General features: G+C 38.2%; 1 protein-coding gene across 1 annotated transcript in view; it reads left to right on the plus strand.

Annotated features, from left to right (window-relative positions):
* The window catches only part of LOC102200715 (protocadherin-15-like), a 219,770-nt gene that overhangs the window by 117,417 nt on the left and 83,990 nt on the right, over positions 1-18,363 (plus strand). Inside the window, exons 20-23 of the mRNA XM_005747367.1 lie at positions 1,265-1,393; positions 13,772-13,891; positions 14,895-15,080; positions 16,248-16,484. Coding sequence (XP_005747424.1) covers positions 1,265-1,393; positions 13,772-13,891; positions 14,895-15,080; positions 16,248-16,484 — 672 coding nt within the window. The remainder of the gene's footprint in view (positions 1-1,264; positions 1,394-13,771; positions 13,892-14,894; positions 15,081-16,247; positions 16,485-18,363) is intronic.

Genomic DNA, 18,363 nt, shown 5'->3' on the forward strand with positions numbered 1-18,363 from the left:
ACGATATGACACATCACAACGTAACAAACAACACAACACAGTATATTAACTTAGTATAAAAAAGAAGAATAAGTGTATGTGTATTGCACACTGTTATTATTGCACATTAATTATTATTGCACCTTGTTATAAATATAAATATTATTGTTATCGTTTTAAACATTGTTACCTCCCCCTAAAAATTCCAGGGAGGTATCCAGTCAGGTCAGCTATTTACATTGATCAGGGCTATTGCCCTGTTGTAAAAGCTGTCCTTGAGTCTATTTGTTCGGGACCTCAGCAGCCTGAACCTCCTGCCAGACGGCAGCAGCTTAAACACCCAGTGTCCTGGGTGTGTGCAGTCCCGTAGGATGCTGCGTGCCCTCTTGAGACAGCGAGTGCTGTACAGGTCCTTCAGGGAGGGAAGAGGATGTCCAATGATTTTTTGGGCCATGTTGATGACCCTCTGGAGTGCCTTTCTGTGTGCTGTGGTGCAGCTGGAGAACCACACACCGATGCAATATGTCAGCACACTTTCAATGGAGCAGCGGTAGAAGATGGTCAGCAGCTCCTTCTTCAGGTCCATTTTTCTGAGGATTCTCAGAAAGTGGAGATCTTCTGATGTCTGCTTCCAGCAGGACAGCACATTATGTCACAAAGCTCAAATGATCTCATCTTGAACATGAAAATGAGTTCACTGTGTTCAAATAGCCAGTGGCTGGTGTGATGTGGTGGAATGGGAGATTGGCTGTGCAGCAACTGAGTCTCTGAGGCATGTTTCCAGCATCTTGTTGAATCTATACCATGAAGAATTAAGGCAGTTTTGAATGCAAAAGGAGGTCCAACACAGTACTGGCAATGTGTAAGATAGGAAGTGGCTGCTACCTATTTTCACCATAAATGTCACACAGCAATACTTCCAGGGTGTAAAGGGTTAAAACAAACAGACCTTTTACATCGAGAGAGAGGGAACAAGTGGACCAACAGTGAGCAGTTTTTAAATCTATTTATAGAGTGAACAGTTCTTACTAGCACAAAGGGATATGGCAGCCAGGGCCTGATTGCAACAAATTTGCAAGCAAAATGAACTCTTTAGTTAATTATATAAGACGATGTTAGCAAAAGGGACACATAGAATAAGATGGTTAAAAAAAACACAGTCTTTGAAATGTCGTGATTCAGTTTTAGTTTCTGATAATCATCATTTAAAAAAAATAACGGTTTGTACAATAATTAGAGTCTTTGAACTAAACACTTACAGTCGTTTGTGTGTGTGTGTGTGTAGACGTCTACAGCGACGGTGAACATTGTGGTGACTGACGTTAATGACAACGACCCGCTGTTCGATACTTCCCTGCCAGTGAACCTCACTGTCATTGAGGAGCAGAAACACGCCTACGTTGGACAGGTTAAGGTAAGATTAGACACACACACACAGAGCTGCACACAACACACTCTAAATCATTTGGAGAGAAGCAGCCTGCATGACCAACCTTATTTCTCTCACATTCCCGCATCACTGTTCACTACATGTTTTTGAATACATTTAAGCACTCACTGCAATTAATATTTGTAGTGTGTGAACAGGTATAATTACAGCAAGTTTGCATGCTAATGTGTTCATTTTCCACTCGTTCCTGCCTGTGCATTTGTTCAACCTTTTTAGTTTATTTCGTTACACTAATCCTTTATTATAATGATGAGTCATGAACAAACAGACAGTTTAGATGGGACTTTATCTCAATCTATCAGAAACACTGATTCTCATGCTCAATTAAAAACCCAAACACAGCGGTACAGCAAGATTACTTTTTACTGTTATTTCTCTAGTGGCTCACACCAGTGTGTTTGAACTGGTTGCACAGCTCTCGTGTTATTGTGACACAAATCATCATATCTGAATCTAAACCATGCTTCGTCTCATTTCTTCAGTTATAACTGCAGATTCATTGACCTTTCTGTTTGTCACATGTTTCATCTTAAAATGTGTTAATTTGCATCATGCAGGCTGGCTTTTTTGTCCCCAGAAGGACGGAAGGATCCCACAATATGACTGTGTAAACAGATTATTGTCCCCTCAGCATAAGTACATGCACGCGCACACGGATTCACAGAGGCTCTAATTGAATTTAGCTCTTATAATCTTTTACAACAGGGACCAAAGACCACTAATGTAACTTCTTAAACTGTGGTAGCTTTGTAATTAGGATTGTTATTATGCTCATAGAACTTTGAGTGCATATTGCAGGTGGAAGGGGATACAAGGAAGTACGTGCATGTCCTGTGGTGCAAGTGTGTGGAGTAGTGTCTATTAAGATTGTTACTGTACACAAAACCTTACAGAAAATAGGGAACGAATACAAACTGTGTGTAAATCCAAATATTCCCTGTTTAAAAAAATGCACAAACCACCAGGTAAAAGCACCAACGATGGCACTATAAATAAGAAAAAGACCTTTATGAAGTTTCAACCAACTTGCAGTATTTATTTTCTTTCTTTCTTTTGCAACACGAAAAAATAAAACTGGGACTAAACATGTCCCAATAAAGTACAATGGTTATGTTTTTCTTTTGTTTGGGGTTTCTTTTGTTTCTTTATTGGAACTCAACTTGGATGAGAATTCTTGATTACATTCCCTTTATTTTTCCTGTGTTTGTGTTAAAGCAGTGGCATGAAAATTATCTCTAAATCTGTGGAAAATCTACAAAAACAACAACTTCAACAACAATAAAAAAGGAAAATAAATAGTTGGGTTTAAAAGGCGAGCTTTGCTTTCACCTGTATCAGCACTCTGGTCTCCACTTAGCAGAAAGACTCCTGGACTTGTTCCAGACCTAATAATGGACTTATGTATTCCCTAGACAGGGGCCATGGGTAAATCTGACACTTTGATAGGCTCTGATCTTTAAAGATGCTCACTTGGTTGCATGCTTGCTTGGATTTGCTCCAAGCTTAATTCATAAGCTTTATACAGCGATGTCAGGGGGTCTTTGATCAGTCGGACACTTTGCCAGGTTCTAAATGTTAATCACGCTTCTTTGCTTCAACACAAGGACTTCTCCTGAGATAAATACATGGCCCTTGTACACCCTTATCCAGGACTTTGAACAAGTCATACTTTAACAAGTTCCAAACTTAAAAACTTCAATAGTGTTTCTTATTTGGACCATCGGGCACAATTCCAACCCTTATGCCCGAAGAGGATATCTCATTCCAAGCATTCCAGATTTTTACTTTCACTCAGATCTTTGGCCATGTTCCAAATTCAGCATCCAAAAACCCACCCTAATCTGTGGAGAGGGCACTTGAAAGAATTCCAATCCTGAACTTCCTCCCTTTCAAGGACCCTTGGATCTATTCCAAACCAAAAAAGACTATGTGATCCCTCAGTGGGCTGATCGAGGCACGACTCTGGGCCACCTTCCAAACCAGGGTTCGTAGCTGTAAGCATTAAAAAGATTTCCGGAAGAATGAATAGACCTGACCTTGGTTTGCTGATCCTAGTAGGTAAATGGGAACAGAGGAAGATGTGAAAATGCTTGGGTGACAGGAAGAAGTGGGAGAACCACAGTAGGGAATAAAATGTGGGATGCCAGAGCTAAGAGCCTCGTTCTTAAACTGTTTGTCATGAATTTAACACATATGGTTAAATAATTGCTTAGAAAAAGGACAGATTGAGTGAATTTAGTTTGTTGCTGTTTTAAAAAGCCCCAACATGAACTGAATTTTCATTATATAGTTGCAAATAGAAGCAAATACCTCACACTTTTAAAGCAGGCTGTTTAAAGCAGGTCTCTTATACTCCTTCTAGCACCATATTTTCATTTCTTGAATTCCCCAAATTTACTTTGCATGGTCCACAGTTAAACATATCTATCCATCCATTTTCTTAATATTCCTGTCCTACTTGGGGTTTGCAAGGAGCATGGAGCCAGCCTGAAAGCAAGGCAAGGAAGGAATGAAACTCCCTGCTATGATGTAACAGTACTAACCACTGTGCCTCCCCAATTCAAAGTAGAGACATCACTATGCCAGAAATGTAGTTGTCGGTACCAGTACCAGGAATAGATGTAGATTTGAAGAATAAAGTACCACCTTCCTGAGTGCTTATTGTCTGATATTCCAGCTCTATCAGCAACGCATAATGTTAGACACACCCTCATAGTGAGATGCATCATATCAACTCTTAATCAGTTTACAGTTTGGTCTATCCATCAACTGCAGGGTTAGGCAGTCATCCTGGGAGGTCTTTCTCAGCTCTTCAGCCTGAGAGAGGGGATTACATCAGTGAAATGACCTGCTACACTGTTGGCTGTTCATTACATGATTACCTGTCGTTGTGTGACTGATAACTTTCTGTGTACTGTCAGTGGAAATGTGTCGCACAGAAACTGGCTCGGCCATTTATTGTAAATTGTTTTAAATTGATTGGTAAGAAAAACATCATTTAGGGGTAAACTTTTAGGAAATAGGCCACACATTATCGATATCCCTTTAGACTGTGTACATGACTGTGCTACACCTCCTTAAAGCTATCAGTTCTGGTTTAATATGGCACCTCATAGCCAAAAAAGCTGACGAGAAACAACAGAAAAAGAAGCAACTCCACAAAAGCTCACTAGAATACATTGTAGTAATGAGACGACAAGGGCTTGTCTGTATAGTAACTAACCTACTTAGAAAAGACCTACATGCTGTTATTATACCTGAAATAAAAGAAATGCACTCAGAGACAGATTAATAATATCTCAGTAATCGAGTTTCAGTTGCAGGTACTTCTTTTAGGAATTAAGTTAGAGGCGGAGGTGAGAATGGGATTAAAAAAAAAACACACAAAAGGGGGGGAACTGAAAGAAAAGAAGCTTGTGCACCTGAACATGACAGGCAGAACTTGTGAATGTAGAGATAAGAGTTCATATTTCAGGCTTTAAGGTGTGTGTTTTTTTCTGGAGTCGGTCTCTGTTGAAAAGCTTCCTGCATAAGGTAGCTGAGACATTAATTCTATTGTGTTCGTGGCTTTTAACTGTCTGGCAATGTAATTACGCTTAGATAACTGTGAGAAAGACATCAAGGGAGGGATAAGACACGAGGACAGAGAGCAAAAGAAGAGGCAGAATAAAAGCAGAGTGGAAAGTCACGCTCATTTTGGATACGCAAACCTTCTGCAGCAACCAACTCTGGGAACTGCAGTCATCAATATGTTTAACATCAGGTGATTAATCAATGTAAATGATTCAATCCAGCGTGTAAAATGTTGTGACAACTTTACTGTACTGTACTTAAAGGTGAGTTTTAGGGGAAATGTTGTCAGTTAGCCCCAATGATTTACATCATTACAGCTCAAACGTTTTGTTTTTTTGTTTTTTTACATTTCAAATTTATGCAAAAATACATAGCAACAGTCAGGGGCCCTTCTTCTTCTTCTTCTTTCACCTGGTTGCCACAGCAGATCTTCTGCCTCCATCTCCCCCTATCCCCTAGCATCCTCCTCTCTCACACAAACCTTCTGCATCTCCTACTGTCTATCTGCTCAATGTTCAACATCCTTTGTCCTGTGTGAACCCCCTCCCCTCCAAAAAACCCCCACAACTCAGCCTTGCTTCTCTAACTTTGTCTCCAAGAACACTCAAGGACTCTGAGTATACAAAATCTTGACAAAAAATTCTCTTTTTAGAATTATTTGGAAATACATTGCAGATGGAGAAGACTATTTTGGACACTAAATGCTCTTAATCATTGTCGTATAAATTTAAAAACAATTACTTTTTTATTATAGTACAGAATCCTAATGTAGTCAACAACTGCTTACTTAGAAATACTCTCAATATGACACAGCGATTAACAGGCGTCATAAAAGTAACACATGTTTTAGAACTTGTTTAAATCTAAAAAAAAATGTATTGTTATGTTTTAGGCAAATAGCAAACTGGATTTATGTTTTTAGTTTGCTTTAGTTTATTTTTACACAGGCATGTTGAGTTTCCTGTTTTATTGTGAAGTTCTGTGTCTTAAGTTAGTGTGTCTGGTTTTGCTTCCCCTTGTCTCATCAGCTCTGATTTCTCCCAGCTGTGTTTCTCTCCTGTCTCCTATTCCCTGATTACGCCGTTGTGTATTATAAGCCCTGTGTTTCCTTTTGCTTGTTGTTGGTCCGTCTGTGTTGTCTCCCCGAGTCTCCCCGTGTTTCCGCCGTATGATAGTTTCATGTCAGTTTTGTTAGTTTCCTCAGTTTAGGTTTCTCTTAGTTTTTCTGTATGCCCTTCTCGGTTCCTCCTGCATCCTGTTCACCTCAAAATAAAGCTCAATCTCCGCATCTATCTCAGTGCCTGCGTTTGGGTGGCACCTCTACATAGCCTGCCTTGCCAGCCGTGACATTAACAATACGATTCACCACAGCCTAAGCCAGTTTTGCAATACCCAGACCTAGTTTTTAATCATTTAAGAATTTAAATTTAAATTTAAGACGGTATACTGATTTTTTTCTCAAGTGAGAAACTGATCAAGTACACCATTCAAGCATTTAAGCTAATTTTTCTGAGCTGATTTCAGTTAAAGGCCTCGTGTATACTGCTGGATTAACCATTACATATCATTATCAGTACTGTTAGTTTATGGCATAATATGACATAAATCTTACATTCGTTAATGACCCAATAAGCACTAAAACCGTGCTTGTACACAGTAAAGACATTTTGTCACTTTTGGATAGCGCCAGGCTCATTCATTATCCTTGTATTTTTTTTTGCTAAGCTAAGCTAATTGGTGGGTTTTACAGCTAACAAATGACTGTGTGGTATTAGTCGTTTGTCTAATTCTCCACTACATTTCCCCCAAATGTTTAAGACTAACAATTTACTTCATTTGCACACATTAAAAGTAAGTAACGAAAATAAGCACACACATTTTGTCCACGTCTCCTCGTTTTCAAGCCATAAAACTGCATTTTTCTACATTCTCGCCTTTTTACCTTCGCTCTCTCATTTATTTTCCATGTCTCACTTCTTTCACGCCTTTCTTCAAACAACATGGGATAATCATCCAATATGTGGATGCTCTATTAAGTTTCTAGCAGTTTTACCCCCAGATAGTAATGAATCACTGAATACGAATCACATCAAGAGGACTTCGTTTTTCTTTGAGTCTTCATAACACTGACAAGATGGAGTCTAATTTTCATTAATTCTAATAGTCGCTGTGTGAGATGCGATGAAACTTTAATGATCTAAAATTGGGGAAACAGACAAAAATGGGTCACTGCATTAGCAAGTAGTGACTGGAGTACAGCAAATGAGGTAGAAGGTAAATATGATTTGAGTAATGGGGGTTAGATGAAGTTATTCAACTGACAATGTTGACAATATTGCAATTAAAGCCTTTACATAAGGATTTTCCTCTCATTAAGTAAAGATGTATGGCCCCTGTTTCTTGTTTGATTTAGTGGCTATTTTTTTCAGAGATCATTACTAAATACTATTCAATTGTAATTCTAGCTTTTTACAGATTGTTTTATTCTAGCAAGTCTTTAAGCTTTTAAAAAAAGGGAAGGTTTACACATTCGCCTTCAGCCTTGCACTGTTTGGGGGGGTTTTGTAACCCAAGAACCATTTGCTGGTTTCACACAATAATTGCTGTCAACCCAGCTGTACTTTTAAAGTGGATATAGAGCTCATCATCGTGAATTTGTAGTAGAAAATAATTAAACCATAAAACCATATATGGTACCGTTCGGACTATAAGGCGATTATAAGGCGATTATAAGGCGATTATAAGGCGATACAAAACTGTCAAATAAGTCAAACTTCATTCAACTTATTCACAATAATGCTCAACGTTGTTCAGTTTAACACATAAAATACAGAAAAATGCTCTCACTTTTTAAGTTAATTTCACTTCTACAAATCCATCAAGTTCTTCATCTTCACTGTCTGAGTAAGTAAGTAAAGTAAAATTGTATTTATATAGCAATTTTTATTTATATTCTGCTTCACAGAACCTAAAACATAAAAATAAAAATCAACCAAAAGCAAGTTTAAAAATATGAGTTTTTAGCTGTTTTTCAAAAGCGACCACGGAGTCCACAGATCTCAGGCTCAAAGGGAGAGAGTTCCACAGTCTGGGGGCCACAGTTACAAAAGCTCTGTCGCCTTTTGTTTTCAGCCTTGTGTGTTGGACAACTGAACCTTGTGGCACACCATAGGCAAGAAAAGTAGAAGAGGAACTGTACTTAGAGGTAGCCACAGAAAGGATCATTCATGCAAATAGGATTCAAACCAGTCCAAAGCAGCACCTGATATACCCACCCACTGTCTCAGCCTGTCTAGCAGAATATGATGGTCCACAGTATCAAAGGCGGAGGTCAGGTCCAACATCAACAGAGCGGAGCATTCTCCTGCATCACAACTCATCAAAATGTCATTGGAGACTGTAAGAAGTGTAGTTTCAGTAGAGTGAGCTGTACGAAAGCCAGATTGGAATTTATCCAGAATGCTGTATTCATCTAGAACAGCTATAAGCTGCTTAACCACAACCTTTTCCAAAATCTTAGCAATGAACGGTAATTTTGAAATCGGTCTGTAGCTACTGAGAAGAGAAGCGTCAAGCTTAGGTTTTTTTTTTAACAGTCGGTGAATGACAGCATTCTTACAATAAACAGGGACCTGACCAGAAACCAGTGAGGTATTGATAAGTATTGTGAGCACACAGGGACCAATAGACTGAAAGACAGTTGGGCGATTTCAGCCTACAAGCATGTCTCTTAGCAGGTGCCATTTTGGGATCCTTATAAACACAGCATAATATTATGTTGAAGCACAGGACGTATTACTCTGCGAGGCTCCTGACTACAGTAGCTGTAATGCTCCTACAATCCGTCAAGCGGTGCAGCTTCGTAACTTACCAAAGTCATACTAAAACATTTTGACAGATTTTTCAGGGCCGTGTATCACATAGAATCAGTTCAAGGTCAGTAAGCACAACCAGAATTGATACATAAGGCGCACTGTCAGTTTTTTGAGAAAATTGAAGGATTTTAGGTGCGCCTTATAGTTACTGAAATTCTAAAAAAAAAAAAATGTTTTGCAATTAAATAATATAACATAGAGTAATATGCAAAGGTCTTGAGCCACCACTTATTTCTTCATAATTTGCTTCCAAAGAGAGTTTATTGTATTTTTAATATGCTCTTGAGCAACTGTTCCCCAGTTTTTCTGATGGTCTTTCAGAGTTTTCTTTGGACATTTGCTGCTTTTTCACTTATTTTCAGTCCAGTCATTGTACGTGACCATTTTCAGAAGAACCTCTTAAAAATCCATTTAATACTGATCTATTACTTTCTAAAACGTTACCCAACTCAAGGGATCTAAAAGTGTTGTGTCTAAACATGACAGGAAACAAACGAAAAGAGCGAATTTTAAATTGGATCTTTAGGTAGATTGGAAAGACAAAAGTGGCAGGCCTGAAAAAAAAAAACAGAAAAGAAAAATAAAACAATCATACAACCAATTTTAAATCAGTACCTTGAGGCACTTGACTACTAGCAGCCATTTACACACATGTATATAATTTGTTTCTGTGGCTTAAAAAACAGAAATTGAGAAAGATTACCAGTCTGACAGCCATAAAATAGTATTTTTACACCAACAAGGTGTTATCAAAAACTTGTCATATCTTGGCATGACATACAATCTTGTGGAGTGATTGATTTGAAGTTTAGGGTTGATTTAAGGTTGAATTGCCATCACTGTACATCTGTATGTACAGAAGGAGTCAGGAAAAAACACTGTGTGGAGGCTTTTTCATGCATTCAGCTGTTGTATTTCAGTTCTTGTGTTTGGGATCTTGTCAAAATAAATGCAGAAACGTACAGTCAGATTTGGATCTACATCCAATGCCATGATTAGTAATATCTTGCCAATTCTCCCAAAACACTGCCAGTGCCATAAAAGCACACCTGGATAGAAAACACACAGTGGAGCACTATCAGTCATGGACAGGTATCCCCAGAGTGCAGACCGCAGCGTTATTAAAGCAGTGTGGGATGATCTCGACAGAGAACAGAAAAGAAGGCAGCCAGCATCCAGAGAAAAGCTTTGAAAGTTCTTCAAGACTGGAGAATTATTCCTGAAGACTATTTAAAGAAATTACAAGAAAGCTTGTCATCGAGTTCAGGCTGTGCTGAAGAATAAAGGTGGTCATACCAGATATTTACTCTCAAGCTTGATAGAGTTGTACAGCCTCTGGCTTTGCCTTATATAACGTATCTTTACTTCTGTTTGCACATTTTATTAAATTGCTGAACCTCTGCCAGTTTCACAGCAAAATACAAAGAGGTGAGGGGTGGCTCGAGATTTTTATGTGGTACTGTACACTTACCATCACTTAAGGGAGCTTTAAGGTTAGGACTTACTCTTACTGTAATTCGTGAATACATTAACATCCTTAAAATCATGCATAATTAAGCATATCAGCCATTTCATCTGATACTTTCCCATCCATGTTGAATTTGTGTAACACAGATACCCCATCTGCACCTTGTGAGTGTCTTCTAGGGGATTTTCTGTCAGACATGTTTTCTCTTTATGCCCTTCCTTTTTTGGTTAAAACATAAGGCTGATTTGGGACTATGCTATGTGTCCCCATTGACTACAATGGAGACATACACTCTGTATACACTATATATAATGCTCAAAGCACTGCTGTGCTGTCAGTTTGCTAGCATGACTGTACAGTCTTGTTCCACAGTGTTGTTGCAAAGTAGGCAAAAAACACTTTGCTTTTTGTGTTACCTTGATCTCAAATTGATTTTGTCAGTTTTTTATCCTCATCTAAGAGTACAGTTATTAATAGCCGATAGTTGTCAAGGTATTACCTTCATTGAAAGAGAATTTATCCAAATTGAATCTGACAAACTACTAAATTTTTACCCTCAAAGAGCCCATTGAAGTTCTGGAAGAAAGTTGGTTCTGACAGAGCTAGACTATAGGATCAAATCAGCAACACTGAACATGTAAACAACAACCATAAGTAAAGCAGCCATCCTGAGAATACCCTTTGATAAACAGACTTTCATACAGGGCTTCAAATTTATTAGTTCTGCCATCTTAGACAAGAACGTTTATATGCCCCTGGAATCCTTCTGGAATTGTAAGCCAGATGGTAGAAGAATAAGGTGTGCCCACAGCCGTGAGTGTCTATTAACCCTTACCTTCAAAGTGCATCACAATGCCACCTTCAAACCAAATTACTAAGAGGTGTACTTGGAAAACACCTTGTGATCAGTGCACCCTTGGCACCTTTATACAGGACTTCCAATCTATGGCATGGATTGCAAAGTAATTACACAAGGACCACAGGAAAAGAGACTGCATAATCCAAATTTCAATTAAAGCTAATGTTTAAACATATAGTAGTTCAGGTTGGCCTTGAGAATTAACAAGCAGAAAGTAAATTTTTGCTCATTCTGGAGTTCAGATGGCCATTGGGGACAACGTTTTACAAATTACTGTGAAATAAATAGAGACTATGACTTGAGAAGGGATCTGACCATGACTCTGTTTCTGTCTGAGGAGAAAACTCTCCCTTAGATAATTAGCATTCATGGACTGCTTGAAAGGTTCCCTTCACCTTCCATTCAGTTTTCTGACCTGCTCCAACAGGTCAGCATGACCTCTAGCAAACCTCTTCACGATCACATTCATCACTGCATACTTGAAAACCCTTGGCACATTAGTAGCGCTGAAAACCTGACCATCTGCAACTCAGTTTTAAAAAAAAATCAATTTCCACAAATTTACCATCTCAGTAAATGGCTGCATTATTTTAACCTTAAGTATATCATGCTGTAATACTGTGTTTTTGTTTTAGTCGTTATTTTCAATGTCTTTTCTCATCTTTTGGTTACTATGTTTTTGCGTGTCCATTTGTTTCTTTAGTAATTTATAATTGCTGAGTTGATGTAAGTTTCTCTTTAACTTTTGTCACATACAAGGCTTCAGTCACATGGAATTTGCGTACTGGTTGCTAGAAAAAATTCTCTACTCCCCAACTGACAAGCGGTGGCTGATGGTCATTAGGTTGAAGTATGATGCTGCACAAGAAACATCTCCTTGTGATTGCCTTGGTCACTAGCGGATGGCAGAAATGGAACATTCTCTATTTTTGCAAAACGGAAACAGAGAATGTAAAAGTATGAGTAAACGTTTTGTCGTACTGCTTCAGCCAAAATGTTTGAAAAAGCGTAACTTTTTCTTTTAAGCCAAATGGTTTCCTGTTTTGGTTTATGTTGCAATTTTCACAGCTTCACAACAACTCAGAGAGTAGATGTCAACTGTTTGCAGACAATTTGGCAACTTCCATGCAAACAATGGGCAACTGCTGCAATCCACAAGTGATCAAATGCAAGAAGGTTTTGGGTGCAGCAGCATATATTTTTTGTAAATACTTTTTATCAAGCACGTACCAGTTACTTCCATGAAAATTTGCAGTCTTTAGTTGCTAGGGAGACATTAACATTTGAATTTAGCCCCAAAGCTATATAGATTATTGCAACTGTGGTGTTTACAGGTCATTTTTAGTTTTAAAACGTGAAATTCGAAGGCATGGGATCACAGTTTATTACTATAAACATTTAACACACCAGGTTAATGAACAGTTGTTTAAGGTTGTTTAGTAATGCTGTATAAACAGATTGCTAATTATCTGAGCAAGACTTGCCATACTATGCCATAGACATAGTACGTGAACTCACAGTTTTCTTATTGTTCAGAACAGGTGTGAAGCAATTATTTTTAACACTTGCCACTGACTCTCAAATTATATTTCACTTCTGGGAACTTGTATGAAACAGCAATGTAAGCAAACCCTAGGCCCGCACACACAAATACACACACGTGCGTCGTGTTAATGTTTCCTCTGTTCTCCTCTCCCCTGCTCTGGCCTCATCTATTTTAATGCAGTGAGAATGCTGATTGGACAAGATGAACATTTAGACAGGGTGAAAGGAACAGCAGCTTGCAATTTGTCACCTTCTCACTACTTTTTAGTAGTTGAAAGAGATGATGTGGAGAAGGGTTTGACTGGAGAACAGATGCAGAGATAAAAGAGATGCAACAAAGGGAAGAAGACAGTGATCTACTTTCTTCCAAGTGAAAATTGAAACCACTGTCTCATTAACTCTGGAAAAGTTTAAGAATTGCTGGTGGGAAGTAACTTTAACACCTTTGGACAAGTTGCAATAAGTGGGAAAAGAGAGCAGATCCCTCAAGTTTGTCTCAACACCCTTGCCAAATCAAACCCAAAAAACTTTGGATTTTTGTATAGGAGCAATAGCTAAAAGAATGTCGAATAAAGTTTAGCTCAGACAATATGGCAGGACAGATGATTTCATGTAACTCTGACCCGCTTTCAATTGTTGTCAAAGTTGTCAAAAAGTCTGCAAATACATAAGGCCCCTTATGAAACTGTACGGCAGGAAATGCTGTTAATAATTCTCATCATTCACAGCTATCTCTCCTTCTCACACATACATTGATTCACCCCCTTACCCACCCAGTATCTTTCCTAATTTCAAAAGAGAAACCATGCAGTTGTTAACAAGATTGGAAAAAAATGTTAAGAGTTGTACATCACTGATTTACACATGTACTTTGTTTAATATGAGAGGACTTTTTATTCAAAGAATGACTCACCTCAAAGGCAGCCTGAAGTGCTGCTTGCATTTCAAAACAGCTGATTAAACCCTTGAATTCCCTTTTCTTATTATGTGTGTGCCTGTGCTTTTTGTTCTGTCTGGTTTAGGCTACAGATCCAGATCTGGGGGCAAGCGGTCAGGTCCATTATCGGCTCGTCAACCACCAGGGGCTGTTTTCCATCAATGCCACTGGAACCATTACAACTGCAGTGCCACTGGACAGAGAGGTGAGACGAAGCTACAGATTCTGTTCCTAATTAGTTTAAGGCAAAGCAGACAACTGTAAACGGTAATAGTATTTTTATGACGTAACTCCACAAACAGGAATGGCTGAAAGAAGTGTGTTTTTGGTTTGCAAATCCTTCTATATGTCCCATTCTCTTAAATTTGATCTTTTGATGATGTTGGAGGAGTTTTGTCAAAATCTGGCATTAACATTCCCTTGGAATGAAAGATGAACTGCGGGGCTGAATAAACTGTCAGTGCAGTAAAGATAAACCTATCCAGATCAACTGAGGGGCCAGCAGCTTCTCTTGGATCCTGGGCCAGTTTTTTGCTGGATTTTTGTTTTCCCCATTTCTTAACGACATGACTTTCAGAAACTATTCATATGCTGGAGACTTGCCATTCAGGGCTAATACTTGTTCTTTTGTTCTCCAGTTGTCTAGTTGGCTCAAATTTTTTAAGGACACACTGCACATCATAGCAAGATATGACATGTTTTCAGCAAATATTTTGTTATGAATCATCTTCTTTGTGCAAAAATAAAATATTTTGCCTTTCAAACTGTGTTTTGTTGGCATTTGTTGTAGAAAAACGTTTTTTGTTCCTAATAATAAAGTGCATAAAGAGAAGTTATGTCTAGACACTACAATGGATCATTCCAGTAGTTAGGTGCTGCTTTTATGCTAATATAGGTCTATAACAAACGGACTTAAAATGTGTGCAAAAAAAGCCAAAAAAACCACCTTTCTGAACTGTTGCTAGAGAACTATTGCTCAGAACCATTGCCCTTTAAAAGCAAAATTTAAAGAAAAGAGGAGTGGTTGAAGAGTTTTGCACAGTACTGTCAAACAATATAGTGGTGACATATCCAGCAGCTCAGAATTAAAATCTGGTTGACATGAATGCAAACTGTAATTTGGGTGGTTGGTGAAAGAAAACTGTGAGAAAGTAATTCTTGTTTGTAGCTTTGTTAATGCTAAATTTTGAATCTGTGTTCTCCTGAAGGTTAAAGGCCATTACTATCTCACGGTTGAAGCCTGGGATGGTGCAGAGAATCCACGGCGATCCAGATTAACACTTCGTGTCACCGTTCTGGATATAGACGACAACAGCCCAATATTCACCCAACAAACTTACAATGTCAATCTACCGGAGAACAGCCCAAAGGGCACTGTTATATTACAATTAAAGGTAAGTGTTTGTAAAGAGGAACAGGTGGTTTTGTAGCTTAGGCGTTTAGCGAATCAAACAAAAAGAAAAAAATCAGTAGTTCATTGGAACTTTTATATCTAAATTTTTGGTAAAGTGAAAAAGTTCTCCAGTGTAAATAAGGCTTTGTTGCAAACAAAAACTTACTGAAACTAGATCATGACAAATAAATCATCTCTGCTGATGCATTGGTTGGTTTTAGATTAGTACAGTTATATCTGAATCAGCAGATAAACAGTGCAGCAAAGAAAGATGGGGGGGGGGGGGTTTGAGAAAACTACCTGCATTATAAAATGTAATTTCTTCAGCAGATAACTCTGGCATGTATTTTTTATCTGAAGAAGATCCAACTCAGTGTTGCTCACAAGTCTTTAAACAAATGAATGGATTCCTAAAGGAGCTGTTCTATATTGCTTATGCTGTTTTTATGTGTGCGTTAATTGTTTGTACTGCCCTACCAGCCATTGATCTAACCAACGATAATTTCCCAGAACAATTGTTTTTTTCTGTTTGTTTTTAGTGTATTTCTGAGAGCAATCACACAGCTTATATGTTTATATGTTTCTTAATTAAAACATCACTTTTTCTTGTGTTCTCAGTGTTAGCGTTATCATTTAAATCTCTATAGCACTGTAGAGGTTTAGAAGAACTTTTTTTTTATCAAATCTTAGCATTCCTTAGCAAAGACACAAATTGCTGGTTTGCATTTATTTTATATACAGATCAAGCTAATATGTTTAATGTCCTTAATAATGTTCTTAATAAATCCCTTTATCTTAAAAATTCCCATTGATGTCAGTCTAATTTAATGTTATTTATTATTATTATTTATTAATGTTACAAATTATTGAAAATTATATTTATGCTGCATGCAGTGATAGAACATTGATAGTTTGATAACACTTGCAGACACGCTGCACACTGCAGCAGAATGTGAGATAAAGCTGCACAGCTACACTTTAAAATTATTACATAAGATATGGACCACCAGCTGTAATTTAAAGGTTACTACCACAGGCATTTCTGACAACAACACAACACAGATCTAATTAAACTGTTATAGTGTGTTACAAGCAGGTATATATGGATTCATGTCCTACTGACAAGTATTAGAAATTCACATTGCTTTCCTTTCCATGTTCTCTGTAGGCGACAGACGCTGACCTCAACTCCAACCTTACTTACCGAATCAGAACCGAAGGCTCGGACCAGGACATCACTCAGCTGTTCCACATCGACTCCAGAACAGGCGAGCTTTCAGTTCTCAAGGTTCCGGACTTCGAGGCTCTGTCTGAGTCAGAGCCCACATACACGTTCACTGTAGAGGCCCTGGACACAAAGGGAAACATGCCTCCTGGACTAGCCTCTGTTACAGTCAGAATAACGGTGAGTGCGTGGGTATGTGTCTACAAGCTAGTTTCTCTGTGTGGACATAAAGATGGGTAATATTTTCTACTCTTTTAGTAAAGTGTCTTTAGTTTGAAGAAAGGTAAACTGGCATTATGATGTAGCAGGTATTGGAAGATCATTATGCTTTTTGGTGGGGGTTTAATAAATGAATAATGAATGAAAATCGAATATGGAAAAGGCAAGCAAAGCATTTTCAGTCAGGAAAATAAAAAAGACCAAAAAAGCATTTTAGAACCAGCGTATGAAAATACAATGTGGTCTACATTGTAAAATGGCAAGTACCAATTGGCGGACACAACTGCTAACTTGCCATCCAAGTGGCATCGGCAGCACTAGAATTGATTGTTGCAACATCTGTTTGGTGTAGAGTCCAAGCGGCAACCTTTTGGGCTGAAAAAAAGCACCAAAAACTGCATTTTTTTGAATGACCATTTGACACTCGCTCCAAAAGAGAACTTTATAGTAGCAGTCACCATAGCTGGTTTTCCCTTTTAAATCAAATATGTGGAGGAATTCTTTTTAAACCCATCTGTTTAAATCATGTTAAGTCTTACATGTATTGGAGCAAGGCTGCTTTGAGTGTTAGATGGTTGCCAGTTCCTACTAGTTCAAATAACGAAAGTATTGGTGGCTTTTGGATCATTTTAAATGTAAATATCTAACAAATAATATGGTTTACTGTGTGATTAATTATTATACTAACAGACCTCCCAAGAAGTCTGTCCTCCAGTTTTGGTGAGTAAAATTTGGGTATTTTATTTTTATGCTCTTATTAGCAGGTATCTGTGTCTGTGCAATGCACCCTTGCCCAAGGTTTTCACTCGTCTGCCATCACACGCATATAAACTTGAGTGACATCACATATTTTAATTCATAAGCTTTAATATAATGTTGGCACATCCTTTGCAACTATAATAGCATTAACTCTTCTGGGAAGGCTTTCCACATTGTTTAGGAATGTATTTATTTTTTACCATTCTTCCAAGGTATTTCCAAGGTTTGACACTGATGTTAGACGAGAAGGCCTGTGTCACAGTCTCTTCTGTAAATTATCCTAAAAGCGTTCTGTTGGGTTGAGGTTCCCAAACTGTTCCCACAAAGTTAGGTCCATGAAGTTGTCCAAAATGCATGCATTTATTATTGAAGCATTGAGAGTTAATTTGACTGGAACTAAGGGCCCGAGCTTAACTCCTGAAAAACAAACCAACACCATAATGCCCCCTCCACCAAACTTTACACTTGGCACAGTGCAGTAAGACAAGTAGCGCTCTCCTGGCAACCACTGAACCCAGGCACATTTGTCAGTTTGCCAGATGGAGAAGTGTGATTTTCTACGGTGTGATTTCTTGATTTTATACACCTTTGGCCATGGAAGTGAGTGGAACACCTGAATTGAATTATTTGAATGAATCGGTGAGGAAATATGCATAAGTGTGCTGAAGGTTTTACAATAACCGTTGATTAGACAAGGTCCAGGCCTATTAACCTCTTGCTAGTGATCATGATTGCATACTACTCTATGCAGAGGTATATGATGCTCAAGCCTACAGTGATCTGGAAACTGCTGGAAGCACCAGTGTGATCGTCCACAGTGAAACAAGTTTTAGATCACCATGGACAAACAAAGTGATGAATTAGAAAGAAGTCCCTATCCGGTCGTTAAGTGATGACGTGACGAATCCTACTTCCTAGTCTGCGTTTAATATGGCTTTTGTGTTAAAATGTTTAATGTTTTGTATTTTCTTCTATTTAATCTCAAAAAGCTCCTAAAACAGTCAGTGATCACTGTTGACCTCCCTCGGCTTTTATTACCGCTAATCATTTATTTAAGCTCAGTTTTTAAAACCTTAGGATG

The sequence above is a fragment of the Pundamilia nyererei genome, unplaced genomic scaffold (genome assembly GCF_000239375.1).
Source record: "Pundamilia nyererei isolate P.nyererei 1_Seehausen unplaced genomic scaffold, PunNye1.0 scaffold00196, whole genome shotgun sequence".
In the NCBI taxonomy this organism is placed as follows: Eukaryota; Metazoa; Chordata; class Actinopteri; order Cichliformes; family Cichlidae; genus Pundamilia; species Pundamilia nyererei.